Genomic DNA, 27,865 nt, shown 5'->3' on the forward strand with positions numbered 1-27,865 from the left:
GGAGAGAAGGAGAGAAGGAGAGACCTTCGAAAGAGATATTAAAGGGGAAAAATAACAGTAAATATGGTCTTGTGACTGCAGCTTACCCTGGGCCTTCTCCACGAACACCACCTTGGAGTCAGGGAGGAAGTTGAGTCCACTCAGGAGCATCATTTTACCTCCGGTTGCAGGATAGCTGTCCACACTCTGCTTCTCCACCAAGGGAAGCTCCTGTGCTGAGCGTTGTGCTATTGAAAGGAAACGCAGTCATCCGCATATTCCAATACAGATGTGTGTGGACGGGAGCCCACATAAACCTGATCCCCATTCACCCCAAGACCTCCACTGATACCTCCAAGAAGCACAATTACAGTGCTGCACACATAAAACTGCAATGGTTGGTTGGGGAAACAGGTCTACCAACTTTCAAATGAGAATTTGATGACTTTTAGTCTCATGGTTTTCAGCCAATGAAAGCCAATTGAATGAAAGAGGATGACTGATCCACACATTACTTCTATGCTCAGATCCCAGAATCATTATTTCCCATCAAGTAGCCACGTGTCTGCTTTTTATAACTGCTGCAAGCTGTGACAGCTACAATTCAGCCAACACAACACCGCATTTAGTAATAGTAATAGTTAATAGCTCATGACCATGCATTTCATACATAATCCTGCATTTTTTGGTGGTATGATATAAATAGATCTGCTGTAGTGCTCAAGCACGTTCTGCTGATGAACCATTACAGATTAACATGGTCCACCTTGGACCACAAACAGCAGTGCCAGCTCCGCCTAACCCTCTCACTTTACTTAGCGTCATTGGGTGCATATAACATCACACCTTAATATACGAATGAAAAACAAAATAACAGAGGGTTCTTTGAATGAACTCATTCAGCGGAGCCAACCGTGTGGCTGGCAAGTGACCTTTGTGGAACTTGTGCTAATGGGGCAGTCTAACCACAATAACTTGTGCATTCAGTCATAAAATGTGTATTTGGATAGATAACACATGTGTCTGGCATCATGTACAATGCATCTATTGCCTTGGCAAATTGCTTTGATCACATAAATCTTATTAGGTGCAGAGGCCCATTTGTTCCAGCAGGTAATAAAACAGTAAGTCGGTTTATTGGATTACAACAATAGATGCCACCTTGGACTCATACAAGCCAAGAGCATGCCAGCTTGTGTGTGTTTGTGTGTGTGACTCACAGCACTCGATGGGGTTGGAGGAGGCCTGTAGGGACAGCGTTCTGCCGTTCGGCTGGTTGATATGCACTCGAAACACCAACCTCACACGAGTGTTTTTACGGCCGATGTCTGTTTCTCCTTTGCGGAGCTCGATGTCTGAGTTTCGCAACTTCAGGATCCCTGCACAGTCAATTCTGACACACAGAAGCAAGACGGGGAAAGATTTAATGCAATCAAGATCACACTGCACATTCAAGGTGATAGATGCTTTCTCCTTGTATTTCCAGCTTTCAAGGCAGATATTGATAAAACAAAGAAAACAATGTATTTTGTGTGCTGCAAGCTATGATATAACTTAAAGCATATTTTCAAAAAACAGAGAAAGCCTGAGATAGAAATGGAGTTCTTTCTTTAACTGGCCTTGACTGTGTCACTGTGCTGCTTCACATGGGAACCAGCATTTAAGTCTCCCCTGGCATTATAGTTCATCCACTGAAAGTCCAGTGGAGCGTGACTGTGTTTTTCCTAATCCGTCTTGTCATCGAAAACAGACGGGACATTAATGACTTCACATGACAGTTTAAAAGGTCAAAACAGCCCAAAAATTGCTGGTTGTCTGGACAAATCCTGAGGACTAAGCACCCATCCCCACCACCATTACCAAGATAACCACCTGAAATACACTCTCCAGCGGCTGCAGACAGTATTCACACACACACACACACACACACACACACACACACACACACACACACCGTTCAATACATTCAGGGGTTAAACTTCTACTAATCAATACCAGATTTAGCAGTAGGCCATTTTTTTTGAGCTGTCCGTCTTTATTTATTTGATTTCATTTCATAATTTCAGGGGTAGGGAGGTGGATTTTCTTCCCCCTTCTCTTTGTGGAAAAAATGCATTCATTTTCAGACTGGCCTTTCATGAAATTAAATAAAACCAAAGAGTGGCTGGTAAAAAGTGAGGGAATACATTTGGGATATGGTTTGGCATTTCAATTATTTCACATTGTAGCTTTTTGGGCACTATTCCTGGAACATGGTAAATGTCAGGTTTTATACAAATCTATTTTTCCCCTTGACTTTGGTTTGCACAATTTGAATAAATACAAAAAAAGAGATTGCTTACTACAAGCTCCTTATCAGCCATGCATGTGTTCTGTCATGTAGCTGCACCAGAGGGACATCACACATCATATTTAAGTGTATTTTTCATGGTTTATGGGATGTGGGGCAGTAAAATCTAGAGATGTTTGGATTAGATGAGACAGATAACGTTCTCTGACAGCGACGTAAGAAGGCATAAGAGGCAATGTGAGCTAAAAATGACTTTTTCATTGTAACTGTGAGTTATAGTCATAAAACTCATTCTGGTTACTTTGCTGATTAGAGAAGAAATTCATGGTCACACCGGTGCATTTGAAGTTTAACTACCGTATGTGTGTGAAATGAACTTTCCCTAAAAAAGCAGGGGAGAATGACTGATTGAAAGTGTCAGAAAGTTTGACTGCACTTCTAGACTGTCTACATCCCACACAGTGAGCAGAGGATCACAGGCACAAGAGCAGAGAGATGGATGCCGTGTTATCAGGTTGACTGTTTAACAGCTCAGTGGAAAGAGACAGTTAGAGGCTTTGACCTTTCAGAGAGTCAGAGGAAAATAAGAGCAATTCCACTCCCGGCATGAGGGAAAAGAAACTTCCTCTTGAATAATTTCTCGAATATCATGTTCATCTTCAGGGAACCATTGAGTAAAATTGGTGAGGGATTCTCCTAAAAATGATACAACATAAGGAGTATGGTGGTATTGTTAAAAAATACTACTGTAAGGCAATATGAATGTTAAAATCATCTATACCCAGTCAGAATGGGCCAGTTTCCATTCGAGAGCCTGTTATGTCCCGTGACTTTGGCCAAATGTCCTCGTAATATCCCACAACGTCTAAACAGCTATTAAAGTACTTCCTAATGTAATAGAGATGCATGTAATCTTCATGAATACTTAATAAAAATATTGTTAAATGTGTGAAAACGTGAAGAGTAAACTAAAAGCGCAGGGGGATATAATGGCCTTATGTAACCTAGCAGTGGTTTTATCCATAACACAGAGTTCTGGGCAAAAGTCCAGCAAACCCACTGTAGCCGAGTCTGACAGGAGCCCCAGGACAGGAGCTACTGCCTGGACACATCGCAGAGCTCAGCCCTTTGGATTACTCAAGTCTGCAGGGAGGATGGGGGAGGCCAAAACTGATTTAAATCAGCATTAGACGGATGATAATGTTTTCAAAGGAACACCAGGAGTATTTAGGAAGAGTACTTTTGGTGACGCTAACCACACGTTGAAACCGTGAACAACAAAATCTCCATAACGCAAACTGACGACAGTTCAGTTCCAGCGCTGCGACCGGAGCGGCCCATTGTGAGCGGAGCCCTGATTGGATGAGAAAATCACCTTGTCTAGTATCAAACAAACTCAATACAAAATGTTGGAATGGAAAATACCTATTGCATCTTTGAGCATAAGATTACAAGAGACTCAAAGGAAATTATTAAATCATTAGTAATGTGGACAATATGACAAATTAAACCATCCCTAATTTATAAATTCCTAAATAAAACAGTAAAAAAGGTAACACGGGACTATTAACTGAAGACATCATCGTCAGCCAAACATTTCATTGTCCTTTACACTTACTTTTGTACTATTTTGAACATATTTGTCTATTTAACATGCTGATCAGATATACCTCTCACCACTGGAGCCGTCCACGAGTCAGAAGCCCTTCACCCAAGTAGTTTGCAGTGTCAACACAGAAGTATAAGGTACTTAATGCACTTCCTTAGAAATCGTGTGTGTGTTGGAGTAGAGGTACTGGCCTCAGTTTAAAAGTGTGAGTTGCACAGTGCCTATCATCAGGTATTCTGTTTGTGGAGCTAAAGTAAAGAGAAAGGTGCGGAGAGAAGGAAAACTGTGTGTTTTGCGCATTTCAAAGTAGGCGAAATAGGGAGTGTGTGGAAAGAAAAAGATGGATGGTAAACTTGTGGAGTTCTAAGAGCACTCACATGGCTCTCATGTTGTTTTCAGGCAGCAGAGGGATCTCCAGAAGTTTGGTGTTGGATTGCATGACTTCATGGCTGGCGGTGGAGACGGTTTTGCCGGTGATGCGGTGGACCTGGTAGAAGGCGTGTGGTCGCAGGAGCCGGTCGTCTGCCGTGCCTATGAATAGCTGCAGGGTGAGCGGCTCGCTCTCCATGTAGCCATAAAGCTGGAGGGAAAACAAAGAGACCCAGGTGAGAGGCAATAACACACGACCCCTCATTTAGCCAATGAATGAATGCACATCAGCTACTGGGAGTTGGAGGGGTCTTGATATGGTACGGTAGCTCTGACATGAAGCAGGAGCTGCAAAAATGGCTCCTTTCTTCATGTTGATTTTTTTCGGGTGGGTTAGGTTTTTGTTTTAGCTGTCTTTGCTTTTCCTTTTTCCTTATTGTAGTAGTTTTACCTCCCTGTAGGGGAGGGTGAAAAAAGTTATTTGAAGTCTTGACTGTCTCGAGGAGGAATCTCCTGGGTAGACAGACATGGAAGCTGATGGAGAGGTTGGCTTCCCATCACTTCACTGTTCATTAAAATCTCACTGCTGCCATAAAAATGTGCCTTAGGAGAGGCAAACGCTCCACGATGACGCAATGGAAAGTGACCCATTCAGGGACAAAATAAGAAAACAGGAAAATCATCGCAGACCTGTTACAAAGGCTGATGTTCACAGTTTATGAAGTTTATGTAATTGGTGACAGGAGTAACACAGACTCTTTCATAGATAAGAGGAACTGAAACGACGACAAAAACAAAAGCATTGGCAAACCTTACAGTGAAACGCTAATATTCCATTAGTAAAGCATAAAAAATGTCTGTAGATTTTCCAAAGAGATTGTGATTGTATTGCAAATTACCCTGCACAATCCAATGCAACTCAATAAAATAAAACATTGACTTGATTTGTTGCCTTAATCACAGTAGAAATTGGACTTTAGTGTGCATGTAAATTTACCAATTTTTCAATGAATTTTCTAATTTACATGTACATTTAATCTTACAGCTCTCAAATCAGTTCATTTATGACCAAAGCACTAAAGATGTCCAAACAGCGGTGTGCAAAGTCAGCTATAAAATTGTTGTTGCCAATTAACCAGGTACAATACCTATTACATTAGGGGGGAAAAAAACCCACGCCCAAATAATAACCCAAAAACTACATGGCGCTCCACACAGACAGGATCCAGGCCCCTTCGCCTTTGGGAAGCTATGAACATATATTATGATTTCCATTAAAACTTAGACTCTGTGTCCCACTGTGATGAAAGAGACTCCTGTATCAGAACCACCACTTCAAACAAGGCCTGTTTCCTCTAGCAGGCTTCCATTAGTCCCTACTGCTCACCAATAAAAAGATCAAATCTGAAAAGAAGAAAAAACTCCATAGGTATATAGTTTCAAATGCGTATTGACTTTGAGGTCAAGACCGCTTGAAAAATAACCTTTAACTGGCAATTTATATTTAGCATCTCTGCATCATTGCCTAACAATGTCTGAAGTAACATAATTTGATGACTGAACCAACTGTGCAAAGGGTAATGGGTCAAAAATATGAACAGACCCAAGGTTGCAATAGACAAGTCAGTGTTTGATTTCTGACTAGAATAATTTACCAACCAAATGTGGATTTCTGGTGCCCTGCAGACCTCCCAGGATGTGCTTGCTCTTCACAGTGCAAAGTGGTCATATGGCTGTTTGGGAATGTGGGCATGTCAGTGTGGGCTTGGAATTCCCTCCTAACCTGGAATCTTTAAGAAAACTGGAGAATCCATCTGAGGCCAAGAAAACAGAAAGGGCTAACTCCTGTGTTTGAGCGCTGCTGGACCTCCGTGGATCCACCCAGGTGGCTACTTGACCACATGTGACTTTTACCATCAGAGATCACTTACTCAAGACAGGTCTCACCAAGCCATGGCCATCTAAAAACCCCACAAATTGGTCAATTATCCCGGCACACACAAGCGCATCGCTTCAAACCAATTTTCTTTGAGCACCATCCGAGTAAAAACAGCGGTTCCGTCGAATGGAATAAAAGACCACTGTTGTTTATCTAACAGATTGAGTCATATAACAAAATGCAGACCACATGTAACCTATGACATAATCTGATTAATGGGTTTATAATTACCTTTGTGAGGGGTTTCAGGGATGGGGATGTGAGGAAGAGGAAGGTTGGTGGAGGACTGCAGAACTACGTCAGTGGAAGTCTGGAAATTAGTGCTACAGTGTCATGGACACCTAATGTCTTTGGTTTTGAAAACAAATTTGTCTGGATACTGTGGTAAAAGTTGTCTTCCTTGATAATAAACAGTAAAGATTAACTACCTTTGGGCTGTATTTGATGAAAGAGATTTTGTAGATGGGACGAGTTGGAGGATGTGGGTCTTTTCATTGCGAGCTATACATTCAGAATTAATTAGAGTGAATTCACAGAGGATATGACTAGTCACGGGCCGAGCATACAGTATGTCCATATGTCTCAATAATCTAAAGACCAGTGGTTATTTGGCTTTGAATGTAATGACAATGTCTCCTTTCCTCTTTGATTCAGATATCATGCATGGGGAGTGGTAAAGCTGGGCTGTCATTCAACTCCGCTTCCAACGGTCCTATTTTTCTCTTCAGCTCCGTATAGTGTCTCTAGCAGCTGTCTTGACCTGTGAGCTAGTCACACATGCTAGTCATCAGTGAGTTAGGCCGGGGTCAGGAGCTTCTTGAAGTCTTGCCGTCCCAAGGGACCACTTCATCCATGTGGTGATCTCACCGACAGACCCCGCTCTGCTTGTTATATTTTACTTATGGTGTCACCCGAGGTAATTATCCATAGCTGCACATGCTACCAGTTACTAACGCACAGACTCGTGGGTGCGTTATAGCGAAGCATGAGGTACGCGTCTGAAACAGCCGAGCGTTAAATTGCGTGACGTTCCTTTATGATTTAATAAAACACAGGCGGCCGCGTAGCGAGGCCTTGTCATCTGTCACTTTTTTCTTCTACATATCCCGCAGTAGACTTTGTCGGGCTATTACCTCAGCTGCCACGTGGCCATACGCTGAGCCACAAGAGAGACGGGATGGAGAGGTGGTCTTTATCCCTTCACTCGTCTTGCGGTAGCGCGCACTGATGGTGGCGTCCTCACTCAAAGCTATGGTGACCTCATGGAGGAGAGGAAGTGATTAATGAGGTCAGGCAGTCCTCTCAGTGACGCTGGCCTTCCAAGCAGCAAAAGGAAGGCGGTCTGGTCTCCCTTGGGCGACCTCCCCGATTCCTTTACCATATGTGCTCCCCTGACCCTCATCCTACACACCCCCTTATTCTCCCCTGCGCTACTCTGCCGCTGCTCACGAAAATGCACACCACGAGCCGAGCGCAAAACTTACTTCTTCATTTTATTCTCTCAGGTGCAATAACAAAAAAAGCTGAGATACCGTCGTAAACTTTAAATGTGGGCCGAGGACAGGCTCCTCACGCACACCTGTGACCTCAGCTTTGTATTTGTGTATAATGCTGCCTCCGAGGTTGGACGTGAGAGCTCCTAATTTTGACCAGATGAGCTTTTCTAGCTGTAAATACAGCCTATCTGGCACACGTATATTTATCTTTCAGATAATCTAAACCAAATTTGAATCCAGGCCTGATTTGCAGCTGTTTCTGTGTGCCAACTTCTGCCACTGTGTCAGCTATATCCATTTACACCTCCTACCACAAGCCACTGTAGCACGTGCCAATTGTGATAGCCGAGGCTCAAATAAAACATTGTGGATATGGCAGCTGATGCATTAATTGTGTAATTGTAAGCAGCTGTATTGTCTGGGTCAGTTGTGATGATGTGGAGGGGTGTCGGGCTAAAAGGAGCAGAGGGTGCACCCGTTTCACTTTCCACCATTCATCTCCCAGTCGCCTTTGGACCGCTGCAGATCCATCAACACTTAAACAAATTTCAAGGGCTGTTCTAAAGCTGTGTGTAACAATTTTCCAATTCTTACTGCCCCCATTGCTTCACTCAAACAAATGGATTGTGATCAAATAATGATTTTACAAATTACAAATATTGTTTTCTTTATTTTCACAAAACTGTATCCCTGTATTTGAATCGGAGTGAAGCCACTCCTACTGCTGCTGGCCTCAACAGTTCAAGGAGAGGATTAAAATATAGCTAATGATGACTAGTAAAGCAGATTTATTTGGCCTGGCTGGAAAGTGAGTGTGAATATCCTTTACAGGCCTGCAGTGGGCTGCCTTCTATCTCACTGCAGTGATTTCATCAGAGCCTGCAGAAATGTCATGACTCGTAGAAGTCCACGTGGCGCAGAGAAATTGGGAGAGAAAAGAGAAGACGTCTGGAAGCAAAAGAGGAGGGAAGAGATTGAGGCAGGGGAGGAGAACTACAACGGCAGATTCAGGCTTTTTCCCATTATCACGCTCTCCCCTCTGCCTGTCAAGTGCTGACAGTCCCATAGCCAGTCTTTGCTGTACCCAATTAAATCTACACTCATCCAAGTTGTCTCTGCTTCCAGACTTTTCTCCATCATCCCGCTCTCCTCACGTCTCCAATGTCTCATATGTCAACATATTCGATCCCTTTACTCTGTTCGGTTTCCATACTGCCAAATAGCCACATCTTTTCATAAGCAACCAAACAGCCATATCCCTCATCGTTTGTGTTGAACCGACTGCTTCGGCGTTATGTCATTGAGGGCGAAGTTTCAAGTGCCAGACCATGTCTAGACCAGCGAGGGTCCAAATTCCATTTAAAAAGAATAGTTTTGTCACCAGCAAAGCCTGCCATAAGAAACATAATCCCATACGTAGAAAAGACGGGCCGGGTGACACACTTCTCCCACTGATAACATGATGACGACCCGCCAGTGTCGTGCCTCATAAATCTGTGGGCTCTTTAGTCGTCGCCTCAAACCAGTGAGACGATGCATATTTACTTCCATTTTTTCCAGTAGTTATTCACTGGTAATTAGTGGTAGCCCAATACCAGTGTAAGGGAAGCCCCACAGATGGAGAACCACAGAGTTTAAGAGTGGCATAAGTACCCCTCCGAGTAAAGAATAATGGCCCTGACTAAGCTCTAACAACACTACAGGGTACGGTGAGCCTTTGAATATCAAACAAGCGGTGGCAGCACATTTAATGAGCAATTAGCAGCTACAGTATAGGGTGCTGTAGATCAAGCATCTTCTCTGAGACATTACAAAGCCAGCGAGCGCCGGATCCCAAGATGAAACCACACATGTAAAGCACAGGTTCGCCAAGGTCTTTCATGTTCATGTGGAGGAAACATACAGCAAATTTGATGTGCATTACATACAGTTGCAAAGGAAGGCAGATGAGTATTAAGTCACGCACACGTTAATAGGGATGATGGCCACATCCTGCTGAAATTACACCATGTCTGTTGCTGCTTTGGACTTAATGAGAGAGTGGGAGAGAGCGAGGGAGTGTGTGTGAGGGAGAAAGCCCTATAGGCCAGTCATTATCCTATACGCACTAAGCCATATGCAGGACTTTGCTATAGCTTTAATACTCCACAGGTGTTGTTGCCTGCTGTTACTTAGAGCCTTGCGGAAGTCTCTGCGTTTCCTGACAGAATTTGAACCTAAAAGCATTGCGACGTCTTCAACTGAACCCACGCGGAAGATCAGAGCTGGGTCACGTCCTTGGTCGCTACTCTCAATCAAAATAATTCAGTGTAATTCCACTTTTCTTCCCAGTGTTTCCTGGAAAAGCCCATCAATCAATGTCTCGGTGCTGCTCTGTGTGAAGGTAGACCAGGTTGTTGGTTTTTCCTGATCATGGCTTTGAATATCATCCTGCAGACGCTCCCCTCTCACCGCAGTTATGTGGTGAGAGAAGGGAGAGTCTGGAGCGGCGTGAGAGGAGTACCCTAGATCCCCTTAATGGCGCTGTGGTCTGGTGCAGTAAATAAAGTGGAAAAGCAGCCGCGGGGGTCACAAAGTGGACCAATCATGAGAGAGGAGGTTAAAAGGCTGTGGAGGGGCGGTGGGAACGAGTGGAGGATGTAGTGCGAGGCCAGAATAAATGAGGGAGATTTGGGAATCCGGAGCACGGGAGAGTCGGTGCAAGCAGCAGAGGGGTAATGAGTCGAGGTAACCCATAATCTAGAGGTTTCCATAGGTGCATGGCTTCTGTGTAGACCCTATTTACCCCCCAACCACCGCCATCCCCCACCCTCATCCTGAAAACAACTTAGAGGGAGGATGCCAGTAATGTGAATATGGTGTTGATGACGTCTTGCAGCTGAGGTTGATGTTCCACCTCATAGATGTTAAAGTTGTTTGTCAGCAGTCAAGACAACACCTCTCATAAGACAAGCACAGAGACTTTTTGGGACGCTCTATTTGTCACTCACTGACTCTCTTGGGGTCGGGGAACATCATAGGCTCGCACACACATTGTGTCTTGTTTGTCAGCTTGCTGTTTTTCATCCACTGTTGCTTTCCAACACACATGTCACCATTACTCATAGCCCATGTGCTTGACCAGCCATAAGCTACAAAAACAATGGTGCTGTGGATGATTGGGAGGCCTGGTGTGGGAATAGGCGATGGTTGAAGGATGAGTGGCTCACATGGAGCGACATCCTCAGTGAAGCGGAGGCCCCCCAGGGACACAGGGAGGTGCCGGAGTGTGCAAAAGGGAGGCAGCATCTGATGGGTTCTTGGATTCTAACGTATATCCACCCACAGCCATCTTCAGCCAACTTCAGGGCCACCCAGGCTCTAATCAGCAGGATGCAGAGCATCTCCAGGGGCAGCAGACCCGAGCCCCAGCTGCCTGGTGACTCTGCCTTCTTTCTCCTTCCCTCTACTCTCTGGTGTTAAGTAACAAACACACACACAGACAGTTCCTTTGCTGCTTGCTTCACTCATACCCTTGTATCCTTATTGACTCATTTTCCTTGGCTGCATCTCACCCATTCAATGCCTGCCACTCATTACCACTCAGCACTGGGGACTAGAACATGCCCGGTCCTCAAACATTACAACAAAACAAGTTTTCAAAACACTTCAACAAAAGCAAAGGCCCCATTTGCACATGGTATTAAAATGTGGTCTGTATCAAGCTACTTTATCCAGACCAGGCAAAACGTTCAATGGTGTTACAATCGGCTGACACACAGATGTAGTCTGGCTTGCATTGTGGGAAAATGTGAAATGTCGAAGACAAGGACACATTTGCAAAATAAAAAGACATGGTTAAAAATGTCATCTTGCCTCAGATACATGCACTCCTGTTATTAAATAAGAACAAGGAGGTGCAACTTGCCGTAACCTTCTGAGACCCCACGTCCTCATATGTGGACATCACATATTTTCTTCCCTACACCTTAAACATTATTATCCTCAACTTAAACCTGTTGTCCTCGTGTCTGGACATTTTTCGTTGCCCCCTAGTGGTGTAAATACCACTTTGGGTCGCTAGAAAACATAGCAGACAGGAAGAAAAGGTTTATCCTCTTTGTTCTCATACATAGTAGAGAAATTAAAACACCTACCTACCGAGATCCGATCACAATACAGGCAGAACTCAAATAATGTAAAGGTGTAAATGCAAGTCCTTACTTCAGACTCCAACAGCATATCCATATAAAGGGATGGTATTTTAAAAGGGGTCAAATAGAGAGAAGCAGAAATAGAGACAAAAACTGACCAGATTTATGAAAGATTTTATACACCCTTGACTAAAAACTCCTCAAACTCCTGAAGCTACTTGCTCTTCATGTATATGTTAACCTCTGCTGTGTATACATGATTGCTCAATCCCCATAGGCCTCTTTTGTTCAGCTGCCATGCTTACAGTGGTTTCCACAGCTATGAAAGCCTCAACATGTGCCAATTGGTTGCATGTGCAATATCAGATGCATTAAATCACTCTTCCAAAAAAGTAAGAGCAAAATATAAGAGATGCCGAAGTAGAGGGAGGTGTTTGTGAGGCAGTAAAGCAGCTGTCATCATAGTTTCTCTATGACTCCTGCTTGGTAATTACTGCTCGATATACTCGACCAGACCTGAAAACGTTCTCTCAAAGCTGGCAACGTACTTTATTTGATATCAGCCTTGCTTTCTACATCGGTTCGCCGTGGTGTCTGAGTGGTATGACATAAACAAAACCAAATCATCGAGCTAAATCTGGACATCATTGTGTGTGTATGTAGCCGCACAGGATGCATAGTCATTACTTTTCACCCTGTCCCCGTATAGGTCTGAACTAAATCAAAACCAGCCTCGACCGGCACCAGCTGCGCATTGTGGGATCAGTCTGGTAAGCGTCTAGCTGAAGCACAGGGAGGCACAATGTTGATTCACCCGCATGTTGATATACAAAGGTTTGTAATGAAGGGGAATAATTACCTGTATTTACAGAGAAAACCTGGAGGCTGACAGGCCTGTTTAAAACGCCACGTTGGCCAGCAGCTGTCAAGTGGTTTTGACATTGAGCAGAGCTGGATGTGCTGACAACATCTATTTACAAAACAGCTGGGGCACTAACGACACCTAATGCTAAGTGTGTGAGAGGGATGGACCACCTACCTTCAATTTAATTAAAACAAAGAAACAGATTTGTATGGCTGCTGTTCTGCATGACAAAGACCAAGAAACCATCCTATACAGTCACGACATGATGTTCCATACTGTCTCATTTTGACTTTGAATAGATTCAGAAATAATAAACCCCCGAAATTTAAGGACACATATTGTTGCTCAGATCCTTTACCTTATAGTAAATCAAGATGTCAGCACAGTGTGATGACAGCGTAGTAGAGAAAGGAGCTCTGTGCTGAGACTGACGTATGCTCTTTATGTGTCCGCCAAGCACAATAGAGAGAGGCGATGGTCCTGCTCTATACTAATTGAGTCAGTATGCGCTGCTGCTGGTCAGAGCGACCTTATGCTGCAGTAGATTGACTCCCGACTTCAGGGGCCATTAATAACATAGCATACACACAGGCACACACAGAAAGACATCAGCTGTGGTGTGTGTATACACATGCTGTCAAAAATTGCCAAAAGGCTTTTGAGGTCTGGGAAACCTGACAGGTTTTCAATGATCATGTTTATGGAACACTGTCTTTTATTTGAGAGGAAAATAATAGACACGTGTTTGCTTCTTTTAATGGCTTCTAATGTTTTTGATACAAACTCTGATAGAAGGAGACAAGCAGTTCAAATCAGATTTTTTTGGCATATCTGATTGGAGTCACATACTATTTCTCACTGGGTAGTGAGAAAACTGTTTTTGCAGACTTTTTGAATTTGCAACCTGCTCCGAATCATATCTTTTATAATGCCAAGTCTAACCGCAACAAAATGAGATTCTCGCATTTGCTGTCACTTGTTATGTCAAGAAGAGTGCAGTGTAACAAAAGTGAGAAGCAAGAGAATGTCCGTGTCTAGACTAATTGAGATATTTGATGGCTGCTCTGACCTTCTGCTGCAAACGCATCGGCCAAAGTTCCACGTCAAGAGCCACGTGGGACAGAAATTGAGCCATTAATCAGCGTGCACATGTCTGCATGCTACAACTCATGTCGTAATGGCAGCAAATGATACACAAATACACAAATCAAATTTTGTCCCTTATGGAATATGATGGAATAATTCCTCATTTCCATATGCTGTTTGTTTCATGTCTAAACAGTGTAAACACAAGTAATAAAGGATATAATGGGCCACTTACAAACTTTTTGGATAACAGAAAATCAATCAGGGGTCTGTTGTCTGATCACAGTGTCAGTGACCTACCTGTACAACTGGGTGACCTCCAGACAAAGCCTTCACGGCCCCACGGCTGCCCTCGGTCTCATAGTGGGCCCTGTGGTGGGACTTTGGTTGCACCTCGATCTGCAGACTGTATGGGCCAGAGCAGGATTGAAGCTGCCAATCCAGAGCTGGCAGAGACGGGCTGCAATAACACAACATATTGGTTGTAACAGTCATGTTGCGTTACAGTCTTTCATCATTCCATGGAACTTGGTACTGACTGATTTTTATCCACTTCCTGGAAGTGTCCACACCAAACGGCTGGTTGATAAAAGTAGCAGGGGTTGTGTTTTACATTTCCAGTTTGTTTGGAATAAAAACATGCTGACAAATGTCTGTCTCTAGTCTGGTCTTTTGTTTTTGTTTCAACTCTATTTTATATTACTTCCTTCTACTCCTCAAAACTGACATTGCATTTGCGAGATTGCATTATTCTGTTATTGCAGCTCAACCCAGAGAGTCAACATCAAAAAGCATATACACTTGCTTTAAATTATCTTTAAATTAGAATACTTTAGTGTGACCCAAGTTGCTTGATCCTTCTCCATTTCATCATGGTCTCTAATCAAATCAACTGAACTGTCATTCGCTGATGTGGGTAATTCCTTGGGCCTGTGTAATAGTTACTGTCCCTTCATAAGAACAATAAATGAGAGACGAATGTGTCCTGGTAGGAGTGTTGTGTGTTTTGCATTATGGCGTGACAGGTGGTGACAGAAGTTTGGAGTTGAGGCAGTGATAGACCAGGAGACATTTCTAGGACAGAATAACAAATCTCACACAGATGTAATGAGCTTGTTCTTTGATAAAGGTATTGTCCATTCCAAATTGATAAGTGTAAAATCATACAGGACGGTCACATTAGTATTTAAGACAATGGAACAGGGTCAGTAGCACACCCCGCCTCAGACCGTGGTATCTCTTTCTCAGCTGGCCTCCCTTAACATCATTGTTCTGGATACGGAGAATCAGAGCTTCCCATGTGAACACCATGGAGATATCTAAACCAAAACAAACATTTGCAAGACAATATTTCTCTGTGCCGGATGCCTGGTAAACGCAGAACCCCTGACCTGAAGGGTGGCTTGCATGAAACCAATCTCTGGCATCTTTGTGGAGCTTGCAGGCTGTTTGTTGACCCAAAACGAACTGATTTCCCCTGCAGGGCTTTATCTGCCTAGTCAGTGCATGACATCATGCAAGCTGCATAGAAAAAGATGGGCAGCCGGCGCGACACAGCAAAGCGGCAAGCTGGCTGATTAACCCACAGACTTCTTCCCCTTCAGCCAGGCCTGTCACCATTACTTCCTGTTGCTCACTATCTTAATCAAACACTTGATTTCCGACAGGAAAGTGTGTTATTGGTTTGGGGAAAAATACCACAAGGGGAACAACGAGTTGAAAAAGCTTCATTTTGCTCAAAAGTAAAAAAATCAATGATGGTTGTTTGTGACTATGTGAGTATGCATGTGAGTGTGTGCATGCACCTTTCTGTGTATGTGTGCGTGTTTATTTCTTTGTCTGGATCACTATAGCAACAGGGGCACCCACATGCTGAGCATCTCCTCCCTGTGAAACATGATTTATGAAATAGTTTTGATCTTCAAAGAGAACTTTTTTGGATGAGCTGATTTTTATTTTTTTGATATGCCCTTTGAAGACTTAAAACTAAAACAATCTTGTCCTTACAATAAATAAACAACACTATTATAATTTGTAATAGAAAACTGTCTGGAACACTTAAAGTACTCTTTGGGCTTGGGAATGTTAGAGACCATAAATCTGTCTAAATAAGTAAACACCTTTATGTGATTCCATTTCATTTCAAGGCAATTTAGAGGAAATAAAGCCGGTTTGTTTTTTACAGTGACTAGTTCAATCAACTTTGAAGTCACACCGTGTTGTGGAATTGCATGTTTAATTTTGCAGCACGAGTGAGCCAGAGCAGCTCCACCTACCTGAGGTAAGGCTTGGGCTTGGACCAGGAGTATGGATGCTGGGGCACATCCAGGAATCCTCCACAGTAGCTCTCCCTCTTGACTCCCAGGCGAGAGGCATAGTCCTCATGGCAAAGGTCTCCCTCAGACCTCAGCTCCTCACCCCCAGGCTCCAACTTCAGGCTCATGGTGGGGGTGTGGTCCAGCATCGTCTTCCGAGCCTTGACTGGGATTCCCTCGCCCATATCTACCACCCCATCTGTGGTAAGAGCATTGATGGCGGCCACAATAGCAGAGTTGGTGTACTGGTTGGTGTTGGCGAGCCAGTTCTCATCCGTAACACTAATCCTCGGGGAGCCGTGTGGGGACGGGGTTGGAGACTGGTTAGGCGAGCAGGACGTCTGACGGTATGTGGTGCCATTGAAGCTGTACTTCCTCTTCCCCATACCGCCGCCACCGCCGTTGCCTACGCTACCTCCGCTGCAGGATGGTGAGTTCGGCCTGGAGCTGCGGGGTTGAGCGGGCCAGCACTCCTCAGCCACGGCCCCAATCTGCGGGGAGGTGGAGGGTGAGTGGTGAGGGGAGGTTGTAGGCCCGCTGGCATGTGGGCAGGACAGGAGGGAGGATGAGCCCCTTGGAGATACGCAGGGAGACTGCCAGGGGGAGTTCTGCGGGGAGTTGTCGTAGTTGTAGAAGCCGGACTCAAAGGAGGAGGCCTCGGAGTTACAGCTGCGTGATGAGAGGCTACTGGCAGGGCTGAGGCAGCTGGGATCACGGTAGCCATCGGCATTAGGCAGCGTCAGCGTCACAATGGAGTTCACCCCTCGCTTGACGATGTGGTCCTCACTGCTGCTTTCTTCGACCTCCTCCTCAGGATACTGGCTGTAAGCAGTGATCTCAATACGGGGGCTTTCCAGGGCCGGAGCCCCATTGGGTCTCAGGCCGTGGGGCACATAATAACCTGAAGATGCATGGCTTTCATTGTGGGTGTTGTAGCCTCCCTGGTGGCAGGAGGAAACTGAGATGATTGGGCTGGACTGCAAGGTGTGGTACTGGGTGGCCAGACAGGGGTTTCCCATGCCCAGTGGAAGGGACAAGCTAACATTTGGTGTGTAGCTGTATGCCTCTGAAAAAAAACAAAGAAAAAGGAGGAAGATGCAAAGTTTAGAAGTATGGATGGATAATTACAGCCTGAGCTATACTGGACTTATGAGGCCATCACCAATATTAGAGTAAATACATCATCATATCGTTACCTATAATAAGATAAGAGGAATTACCAAAACACAAAAATACATCCATCTTGCTCTAAGCCCTTTTTCTGTTTGCGTGTTTCCTAACATGACTACTGATACATCTGGAATAAGCCAATATCTTCCCCAAAAAACATCTGCTTTGCCTTTATATCGGTCGAGTTATAATGGTAATATATGAGTACATGACACAACAAAGCACTTGGACACTTTACATTACAGTTGTAATAAATTATAATTACATTTTAGAACAATAACCCTACACAAATCTTACCAATATGTTCTGCCACACTTTCTTAATATGAACATCTGGAGAAGCTCAGAAATGATCTCAAAGCAGAGTTCCTGTTTGTGGTTGCTGTGTAGTCACAAGTTGCAAGACATTCTGTTTGTTTGATCCTTTCATCTTAGACTCTATTTGGCACTCCCTGCTGTCATATGTACTCTACAGGAGTTCCTCCAACAGCGCTGATGGATGCTTTATTTGATTGATTGCATCACTCACTGAGTGAATTAGGCCCTCCCCTGTGGAAAACTGACAGCACTCTTGCATCGCTCTGAGCTTGTGATTAAGTCAAAGAGAGTTTGCTGCAGCATAACACACGGATCCATGCTACACACACAAACAAAGCCATGAAATAGTATGCACACAATGAAATCACAGACAGACAAGTGCAATGACAGAACGTCAGTTACCGGAAACTCCCACAGCAGGTATGAAGCTTCAGTCAAGCTTGCGGCCGGCTTTTGGTTTTCTGAAGAATTGTAAACCCTCGTGTTCTCCCTTCATTGATAATGTAGTTGGACTCTCTCAAAATGACTCTCTTTCAATCAGAAAACCAATGAAGGGCATTCCCCCTTAATGCAGTGTGCTATATCTGTAAACCACAACGCTCTGCATCACATGAAATGATGAATCTGTCACACACCACCGAATATGTGGGTAGGCCGTCTAAAATTAGTTTATGGCAGTCTATTTTCAGAGGTGATTATGCTATGTGTATCACACAACAAGTCAATATGCCGCAACTTTAAAGTAGCCTATGAAGCTTTGATAACTTTAACATATACACAGCCTGTGCCAATCACACAGCCAGATATCAAAGCATATCACAGGATGAACACAGTTTTCCTCATTAAATGGATTTAAGTGAACATGAACATTATTATGCGTAATGAATACTAGAAATGTTCCCCTCAGTCAAACACTGCACATGCTCACCTTCACACACATGCACATACACACCTATGGAGACATTTTGATCCCACAACACAGCCATGCCTCCTCCCGTCAGTACAGGAGAGATGGCGTGCGTGGCCGTATGCACTCACCTCTCTGGGCCCTGTGCTGCACACCTTGGCCGTACTCAAACACATAGCTGAAATCAAATTCTTGCTCTTCATGATGGAAACTCATCTCTGTGCGAGTGATTTGAAAAAAAAAAAGTATCAGAAAAGGAGCTCCGTCTTCAGCTCAGTCTTTTCTGACGGCTTCCTCCTCTGGTTATCCCTCTTCTAGTGCTGAACAGATGATAATCTGCTGCCCACTCCACCCGGTGTGACACACCTCCTGACTTGGGGCCTGACTGATTTGCTTAGAGTTGCAGCTGGTATTTTTTCTTTATTTTTTTTCCTTTTGAGTGTGAGTGCGAGTGCATACTGTGCCTCAACACACTTTTCTTCTAACACCCACTCATACACACACATACTGGGGCTTTCACTTTTGTGTGTGCTGCACACTTCTGAAACTTTACTTTTTCCGAGTCACACACACACTCACATTTTGACTGTCAAAGTAACAAAAATAACCATATCTTCATTTGTGGGGGTCACACATATGAACATAAGATGAAATCATTCATCCTCACTTTCAAAAAATCTACAATGGTTCGCAGAGCACAATGTATTCAAAATGTGGTGTAAACAGAGTTCATTTGAAAACATTGACTATCACACAGATTATACAGCACTTTGTCTGTCCTCCACAATTTTTCTCAATTATTCTATCACGATCAAAACACTCTCTCGCCACAACCAAACCAGCGTGACTAAAGAATGGATGGGTTTATCCACGGAGATTGCGGTCTACGCCGGGCTCAGACTGACGGGACCTCAGGGAGAGATAGGTGGTCGCCCACAGAAGTCATCCGCAGTCTCTGGAACTAAGAACCCGAGGGCCACTTATCGCACATGGCTGACTATGGGCTTAGTAGAAGTGCCAGTGTACTGTGTGTGTGTGTGTGTCTGCGTGTCTGAGTTTATGTAATAATAAAGCAGACATCGGCATACTACTGGAACTGTGTGCGGTTAAGCTGCTCTTCTTGTCAAGCAAACTACTCAATGTCCCTGAACAGATAGACAGATCAGAGCCCTCTTGGTCTCCCTTTCTCTTTCTCTCTCTCTCTCTCTCTCTCTCTCTCTCTCTCTCAAACGCACACACACACACACACACACACACGTCTGTAACCAATTATGAGGCTTAGGACTGAGGGACTGAAATGAATAATAATACAGCCTGCAACCGACTGAAACCTCAAAGACAAAATGAAATTCCCGAATCCACAAAAAGCCAATGACATCAGCAATGGAAGAAGTTTGAGAGAGACAGACAGACAGACAGAGAGAGATATTCTACTAATGAGACTGTCTTTTAAATAGTAAACCCAGACTAAAGCATGCAAGGCTCTGAATCCTTAACAAAGCCCGAGTCTGCCTGTGCCTCTGACCTCTTAGCTCCCTGTGCAACAATATAATCCACCACATTGTATTTATCATTGCAATTATTTTAATTTGACAACCGCTAAAAAAACTACTCCACAGTAAACCCTTTTTGCCTTTTCTAACAAGGTGTTACAATATGCAGGTGACCGCAACATGTAGCCACCTCGACACCTTAGTTCATTGCACAAGTTGATGAGAAGCACCTGCAAAGACAGCTGGAGACACCTAATGGTTTGGACATAAAAACAAGTCCCTGATTTAGTGCAAATTGACTCTGACGGGGAGCAAAAAGTCAAGCAAAAACTTATTATCGGGTGCCATATCTATTAAAATCACATCAGAGAAGCACTCAGGACTTAACTGGTGGTTTGGTGGTTTACTCCAAATAATTGATCACACATATCAAATATTGTGTGTTGGATGCAATTTGTCTGCATATTTAAATGGGATTTTCTAGGGGTCACACATGACAATGATTCTATATTACATTGTACATGGTTATATTACACCTTATATCACATATTTACATGCACTCAGATCATAATCCCACAAACTGCATCCGCTATAAACAAAAACATCCTGGAATAAAGAGAGCAAACCATGAATGAAGGCTGGCTGGAAGCATGAGAATAAAGGCATATTAAAGGCTAAATAGGTACAGGATCATTGGTTTACCTTCTTCAGCAGACTTCATGTCGTAGGTTAGAGAGGTAAGAAGCTGGAGTCCTCGCTCCTTCCCGGCTGCTGCTCCAAAGCTGAACTTGGGGTTGACGCTCAGGCAGAATCCTGTATCCTGCATTCAACAAGCGACTGGCAACTTTTCCCCGACTGACAAAACTGGAAGTGTGCACGCCGATGACACTGTGTATGCGTCTGTGTGTTTGTGTGTGTGCGTGTGTGCGCGCTACTTCACCTCACACAACGTCAAACTTAAAAGCATAACTCGTCATGCGCGTAAGGCAAAGCGAAGTGTGCAACTTGGTAACGCGGCGCGATGGAAAGAGAGAGAGATAGAGAGAAAACGCACCGAATGAATTTAAAAAAAAATGCTCTAAAACAATAATAAGGTTAAGTGTGGATTTGGAAGGGTTGTTATGAGGAGAGGGGTTAAGGTGAATCTGGCTCTGTTTTTACCTAATTGAGGCTTTCTTAGAGTCTCCCCAGGCTGTTGACGCAGCGCGGTTTGTCAGAGAGACCGGCTCCGGTGCTTTTAAAGCTGGAAAACACCCTCCGCGCTCACTCGGTGCGCCGCCCATCCGCGGATGACGCTGCCGGCTCCCGGTCGGCCTGATGATGTCTTCCACCCAGGGATCCCATCGGAGTAGGTGGGAGGTGTGTGTGTGTGTGCGTGTGTGTACGTGCGGATGCGTGCGTGTGCGTGCGTGCGTGCGCGTGCGTGTGCGTGCGTGTGTGTGTGTGGGCGGAGGAAATGAAGAGTAAGGTAAGCCCACCCAGAAAAGACAAGTTTGCCTCAACAGCTTACTTTCAAATTCATATTCATATTACATTACAGGTTATTATTAGTCATTGTATAAATCTGTTATTATTAAATCCTTACAAAAGAAGTACTGCTTTCAAGTTTTCTAATATTTTCTGTCGATTTTTAACCTCACAATTAAATTAACCCACCAATGTGTGTTACGCTTTTACAAAATGTTTAATCCAAATTATTCAGTTAACATATTGAACATGGTTGAGGGCATGACATCAGTTAGTGCAAAGGCAACAGGGGAATTATTGTTTTACTAATCTTCTAAACACATATATCCATGGAGGGACAGCTGGATCCTCCTGGGAAGTCTCTCTCTCTCTCTCCTTGTCCAGTTTGAGGTTTGCACTAGTTACAGGTTTGATTTTGAACACAGCTTGCCAGTTCAGTGGGATCAGTGGTGGTTTGCTGGTTTTTGGAGAGTCCTACCACCCAAACACATAAGTTACTATGTAACCTTTTCTATTATTCTGATAATTGAGGCATTATATGTGGTGATTTAAGACAGGTTGATGAACATGGAGTGTGATGTGTCCAGGTTAGATAGACACTGTGGCATGTGGCATGTCTTACTGTAATATCGGGCATCAGTCGCATATTTGCTGGGGTTCTCTCTGCTTTGCTGTTCAGCTGGTGACGGCGATCTGGATTATGGACTGCACGCTGCATGTTTGCATGCTCAATCACATCACACACACACTCACTCACATCCACACACAGCTGCCAGACATACACTAAACTGAAACGTTTTCAATTCCTGACCATTTATACGGTTATACAGACGATTTTTATTTTTCACTCTGACATAATTACTGAGGTCTGGGCCTTGGTGACCTCATCGCTGGCTTTGGACCTGCTTGAGGGTTAAACCTTGAGCTCCTTTTTTTAGCAGCCTACATATTTATGATGAAAGCATATCTTTCCTTATTAATTACAGGTTTTTATTTGATGCTTCTAGGTCAGCTGGAAAAACTAAATTATGTAAATTACATGATTGTGTGCTTTTATGGTATAAACGGGGGCGGCAGTAGCTCAGACCCCATTGGGACTCAGCTTGGGAACGGTTTGATTCCTGTATGGACCAAGAAAGTGGACTGGCAGCTGGGGAGTTGCGGGTTCGCCTCCAGGGCACTGCCAAGGTGCCCTTGAGCAAGGCACCAAACCCGCCAAACTGCCCCAGGGGCGCTGTATCATGGCTGCCCTGTGCCGACCCCTCTGTACTGCATGTGTGTGTGTGTGTGTGTGTGTGTGTGTGTGTGTAAGAGGGGCACACAAGACAAATTTCAGATTGACATGTTTGCATGGTGACGTGTTCCCATGTGATTGACTCAATAAAGTTTATCCTTCTTCTTCTAAACTTGCCACAATCCAAGAGCAGCCTCTCAGTGAATCTATTATATTTTCCAAGCTGTCCCTGAACTTCCTACAAAGTAAAAAAGGGGCTCCTTACAGAACCAACATTACAGTATATCATATCATAATGCTACATATGCTCTGATGACTATAATGGCCGTCCTCATTCATGTTGGCGATCTTGTTATTATTTGATCATTAGCATTAGCCAAACATTCCGTCCATCATCCCATGATAAAAATCAATTTGCACATGCTATTAAATTTCATTCACAAATGTGTTTTCCTCATGTTTGAGGGAAATATGGTTTCACAGCTTTGCCCAAAATAACTTTACTGTGAACCACTGACAGCACAAACAGACCGTGTTCCCCATCTATGCTTCCACTATGATGTATCCATGTAATCCCCAATGATACTATAGGCACAATGCATTGAACTTTGCTTATGTAAAAGGAAAATACTGAGTTTGACTTTGATTCTTATTTAATTGCAGCCTATTCATCAAAGTAAGAGTCCCCATAGGAGGATTATGCTGTTATGTTTTGGGCTGATCAGCTGAAGGTAAATACAATTGAGCATCACACTGTAAACACTTTACGGCATTTATAAATGAATTCTAACTGCAGTGCTCAGAATGAGTACATTGAGTGAAATGTATAGCACAAACATTGAAACAATTACCAAAATAATAGACGCTGTCAGTTAACAATGATGAATGACAAGCTATAATTTGCATGGTCTTGCTATTTGATGGGCCCTTTTGAGCTAAAAGAGCCTGATGAGCAGCATGATGTACAGTACAGAGTACTTGCTTACGGCAAATCCAAAGCTCTGAAAAAGCTCTGGAAGTGAATGAATACACTGTGTGCTTGTGGCTCCCACAGAGAGCGCAATTAACAATGGCTTAAACAAGCTACGGCATAATTCCTTTTGAGCGAGGGCCAGATTTCAAGTTTAGAAAAAAAAAAGAACACTACTCCCGTGAGTCTGAAATGTAGCTGGCAAGTTTAAGCATTGAGGATGATCGCACATAATCAGAAGCAGACAGCCTTTTGGGGGCAGACCATGGGGCAAACGTAAGCAGACGGCACAGGGGAAAGTAATAGTACGCTGTGTTTTCTTTGCCTACAGTAGCTCTCTGGCGTCAGCTGTGGCTTGGCTGATGTGCACGTGTGAGCTCAAGAGATGAAAAAGCAGCATCACATACTTTAGAAGATGAATTATGATACAAAGCAGTGGTAGGAAAAAAGTAGCAGCACGTCTGATTGGCAGTGTCGGTCAGATTGGCCCACACCACTTGTGAACAACTAGAAACCATGTAGTGTGGCATGGTTCACTGGGAGTCTGAAGGCTTATCTTGATGGATTCTGTGCTACTGACTGAAGTACCATTAGGTCAGTGTCAACAACAATCAGAGTACTGCGACAGACATTGTAGCCATTAAGCCATTAAGCACTCTGTAGTTCGCAAAAAGAATGGAGGTTATCTCAAAAATGGATGGTTCAAATGTATTCTACTTGTAAAAACGTTTCTTCTAACTCTGCTCAGTAATTTGACTAAGTTTAAATCCTTGGTAAAGTGACGAAATACTGGATAATGTTTCTACACCTATTGTATGAGCGTAAATTGGCTTAATATGATTTTTTGTTACCACTCGCGGGCCCTTTAGGTCTGTTTTGGCTTCATCAATTCCCAAGAAAAGTACAGGGGTGTAGATGCTCGACTCGCTGCCGGAAGCTCAACAGTTACCAAGTATTTTTTATGCAAATTTGGACTTATCAAATCAAAAAATGCTTGAAAATGAACAATATTGAATTCATCCACAAGTGTGAAAAATTATTTGAACACCAATTTGAGGTGGATAAATGCAAGGACATTTCTCAAAGGTGTGTTGAGCAGAAGGAAATGTGCCAAAATGGCTGACAGCAGTTTTCAAAGTTTCAGTTTCAGTTTGACAATAAAAGCAAGAAACATCTCAGGGTATTTGTCACGGCCTGATTTACATATAAACATATTATAACAGCCGCCTTGGCACTTGGATCCCCCGACATTGGCAGCATCTATTTGTACTTAATAGGAATCTACAGTAGTGTATATGCATGTGGTAAATGGTTAAAACAGGAATTGACATACAATCATAAAAAGGGGAAATCATCATATTTTATTTTATTTTTTGTATAATGAAAATATATTTAAACTGAATATGAATATACATTTCTAAACCTGGCTTTGGTCGATATAAATCATTGGCAGAATTTGATGAGAGCTGTCAGACTCAACAAAGCAGTCTACTAGGCAAAAGCATTGTGTTAAAAAGGACTCAAAGTTTAGTTTCATGATTGCAGACGAGCCAAGTAATTGAACACGACACCACCTTATGATATTTCTGATTATTGCTTTTGTCTCCCTTTTAAAACCCAGTTATTGCACTTTATATGTAAGCTCAGATCAGATTTTGACGTAATAATGTACCACTCATGCTATTACTGGTAATCTTTCATTATTTGGCACTGAATCTCTTTCTTGGCCAACGTCCAACTCTAACATGAAGGTTTCTGGCTCTAGACTCTCCTGGCAGGGTTCAGAATTGTGATTAGGTGCAAATCCTCTGTAAAGTTTAAGCTTTAAACAGGTTTCTCGATAGAGGGAATTGAGCAGCGGCCTCATTTACTTTGCTATAATCATACAGTTCCAGAGAAGATGTAATTTATAGCACTACTAGATCTGGCTCAATGACATTGCGCATGGTGAACAGCCACAACACGTCTGCAGAGAGCATTAGAGATGCAGTATATCTTGCGCGCAGATTTACAAGCGGCCTGCTCCTCATCTGTGTGTTTCATAGAAAATGATCATCGCTCACGTTGTGTAAACAGACACACGCTGATTTAACATTTACATGGAGTTGAGTTGTTGTTGCTGTGGTTTTCTTTGCTCTTTGTATTTGTCTAGTCTATTCCATCAACAAGTGTCTGTGTGTGTGTGAATGCATACACACACAGACACTTCCAAACAGTCGCAGACAAACAAATCAATATGTGACCAAATCTAAATGAGGAGTGTTTGGAGAAGCTTTTAACACTTACGTCTATTTTACTTAAACTTACTTACTTTGTGGTACGTGGCTGTCAGGGGATTAGAGCTCTTGCCAGTGGTGCTGATGATATAATAAATGACAAGAGTTTTGCAGTGCGAGTCCTGTGGTTAATGCCAGTTTCTATCATGTTTACTACCAGTGGTTTTGGCCTGGGACTCGGGCTACGTCTTGGCATGGCTGGGGACCATTTCTTAGAACTCCCCATAAAAGATTTACACAGAAAACACGGACCAAAAGTTGACAGGTATAAATAATCACTTTTAAGGTTTTCCAGCTGAGAAGGAGCTTTGGGCTTAGTTGCTGTCATATTTGTTTGTCTAGACATTAGGAATGCTACCAATAGGAAAAGATAGCTTGAGGCACATAAACATATGGAGATGGACTCTAATGAGACATGTACACCTAGCAAAGTGTCCCCAACTCTGGATACATCACTGCAATTGGGTGCAATTCAAGGCTGCAAACCCTTCCTACAAAACTGCATAGTTAATCCTCCCCTTTCTAACAACATATAATTCCCCTTTGACATATCCGGGCACATGTACACAGTGGCATCTTGCATTCTCCAGCCTATTATTATCTATTTTCTAGCTGCACTTATAGTAGTATTGCTATGTGGCGTGACTTGAATAAGACAATTTTTAATAGCTGTAAACACTCATTTGTGTGCACAGTGTTGATACAAGTTTATTACTCAACTACACAGTATGTTTAACCCCGCGGCAGTTGTGGAGAACTCCTGCCGGCACAACAGCTCCTGCCAGTTGGATTAGTGTCTGATATGATTGGAGAAGTGTTAAATGAAGTCTACAGGCAAGTTGTGAATGGCTGAGATCAGTTCCTTCCTTCACGGTGACTGTAACAAACACACAGGCCCAAGGTTGTACACATCTCCCCACTTCTCCTTTTCCTGCGTTTGTATTTAGATGTATGGAGGTGCGTACTTCAATGCTCACAATAGAGAACTGCTTGGAGCTATATTAGGCATGTCTGGACACTGTTGTATGTTTAGGAACAGGTTTTTTCAGAGATTCCTCTTATGAACAGGAAGTAATGTACATGTCTGGGTTGTAAGCCAAAGAAACACGTCTGTCATCGTCACATGGTCATTGACTAAGGTTGAGTCCTCAGCACTGTTAGAAAACAAGGAAGGAACTCTGGGAGGTTAAGACTTTATCACAGTTGTTTACAAGATATACATAAACACATTTAGAGGAGAATTGTTTCCAGTATAGAGGTTTTAGCAGGATAATTGGCATTAAAAAAAAAAGCATATTAACTTTACCCCATTAATGCAGATATCCTGCAGTCCAAGGGACTATTTTACTGTGAAGAACCACTTACATCCTAAAACTCATCAAAAACAACTGCAACTACACCCAGAATATATACAAACACATCAAAAATGTCAGATTATCCGGGCATTTGTAGTAATGAAACAAACAAATCCAACAACTGATTTCATTTCTAATAGTCTTGATAAAATAACTGAAATGCATTAAAACATTAAACTGGAGGAAAGCTGAGATTATTAATTGCACGTTGGGCTTCAGGTCTTTGTCTGAAAAGCAACTAGTAACTGCCAGATATTGTAATTGTGGTTGATTAAAAAGTGCAATATATCCCCTTGCAATGTCGTAAAGGCAGAAACTGAAAAACAAAAGTATTTATCTGTCACTAATGACCAATTGCACTGTGTTTTGTTTTCTTCAGCTAAGTCGATTTGCTGACATAGTGAGCTAAAGCTGTGATAAGAGTTCCACCTTGGGTACTGTATCTTATGCACATGTGTATCTAATTCAAAACCTGTGGCCAATAACTGTCTCTGTAGGTCAAAGACAGACGACCTATGAGGCAATTTTCCTACATCCCATTTAGCACAGATAATTATTCAGGCAGGACATCTGAGGAAGAGAATATTGTCAGTTT

General features: G+C 43.2%; 1 protein-coding gene across 2 annotated transcripts in view; it reads right to left on the bottom strand.

Annotated features, from left to right (window-relative positions):
- The window catches only part of LOC143001022 (nuclear factor of activated T-cells, cytoplasmic 1-like), a 59,754-nt gene extending 38,461 nt beyond the window's left edge, over positions 1–21,293 (bottom strand). The window contains exons 1-6 of one of the 2 annotated variants that reach the window (XM_076150565.1): positions 20,671–21,293; positions 16,043–17,147; positions 14,067–14,226; positions 4,256–4,458; positions 1,200–1,372; positions 87–227 (exon numbers count right to left, since the gene is read on the bottom strand). In XM_076150565.1, the coding sequence (XP_076006680.1) occupies positions 87–227; positions 1,200–1,372; positions 4,256–4,458; positions 14,067–14,226; positions 16,043–17,147; positions 20,671–20,794 (1,906 nt within the window). In that variant the 5' untranslated portion in view covers positions 20,795–21,293. Of the gene's footprint in view, positions 1–86; positions 228–1,199; positions 1,373–4,255; positions 4,459–14,066; positions 14,227–16,042; positions 17,148–18,606; positions 18,824–20,670 lie in introns of those variants that run through there. The other variant, XM_076150567.1, reaches the window with a different exon arrangement.
- Between the last annotated feature and the right edge of the window lie 6,572 nt (positions 21,294–27,865).

This window comes from Genypterus blacodes, unplaced genomic scaffold, assembly GCF_046128005.1.
Source record: "Genypterus blacodes isolate CSIRO-AG114 ecotype Tasmania unplaced genomic scaffold, CSIRO-AGI_Gbla_v1 ptg000052l_1, whole genome shotgun sequence".
NCBI lineage: Eukaryota > Metazoa > Chordata > Actinopteri > Ophidiiformes > Ophidiidae > Genypterus > Genypterus blacodes.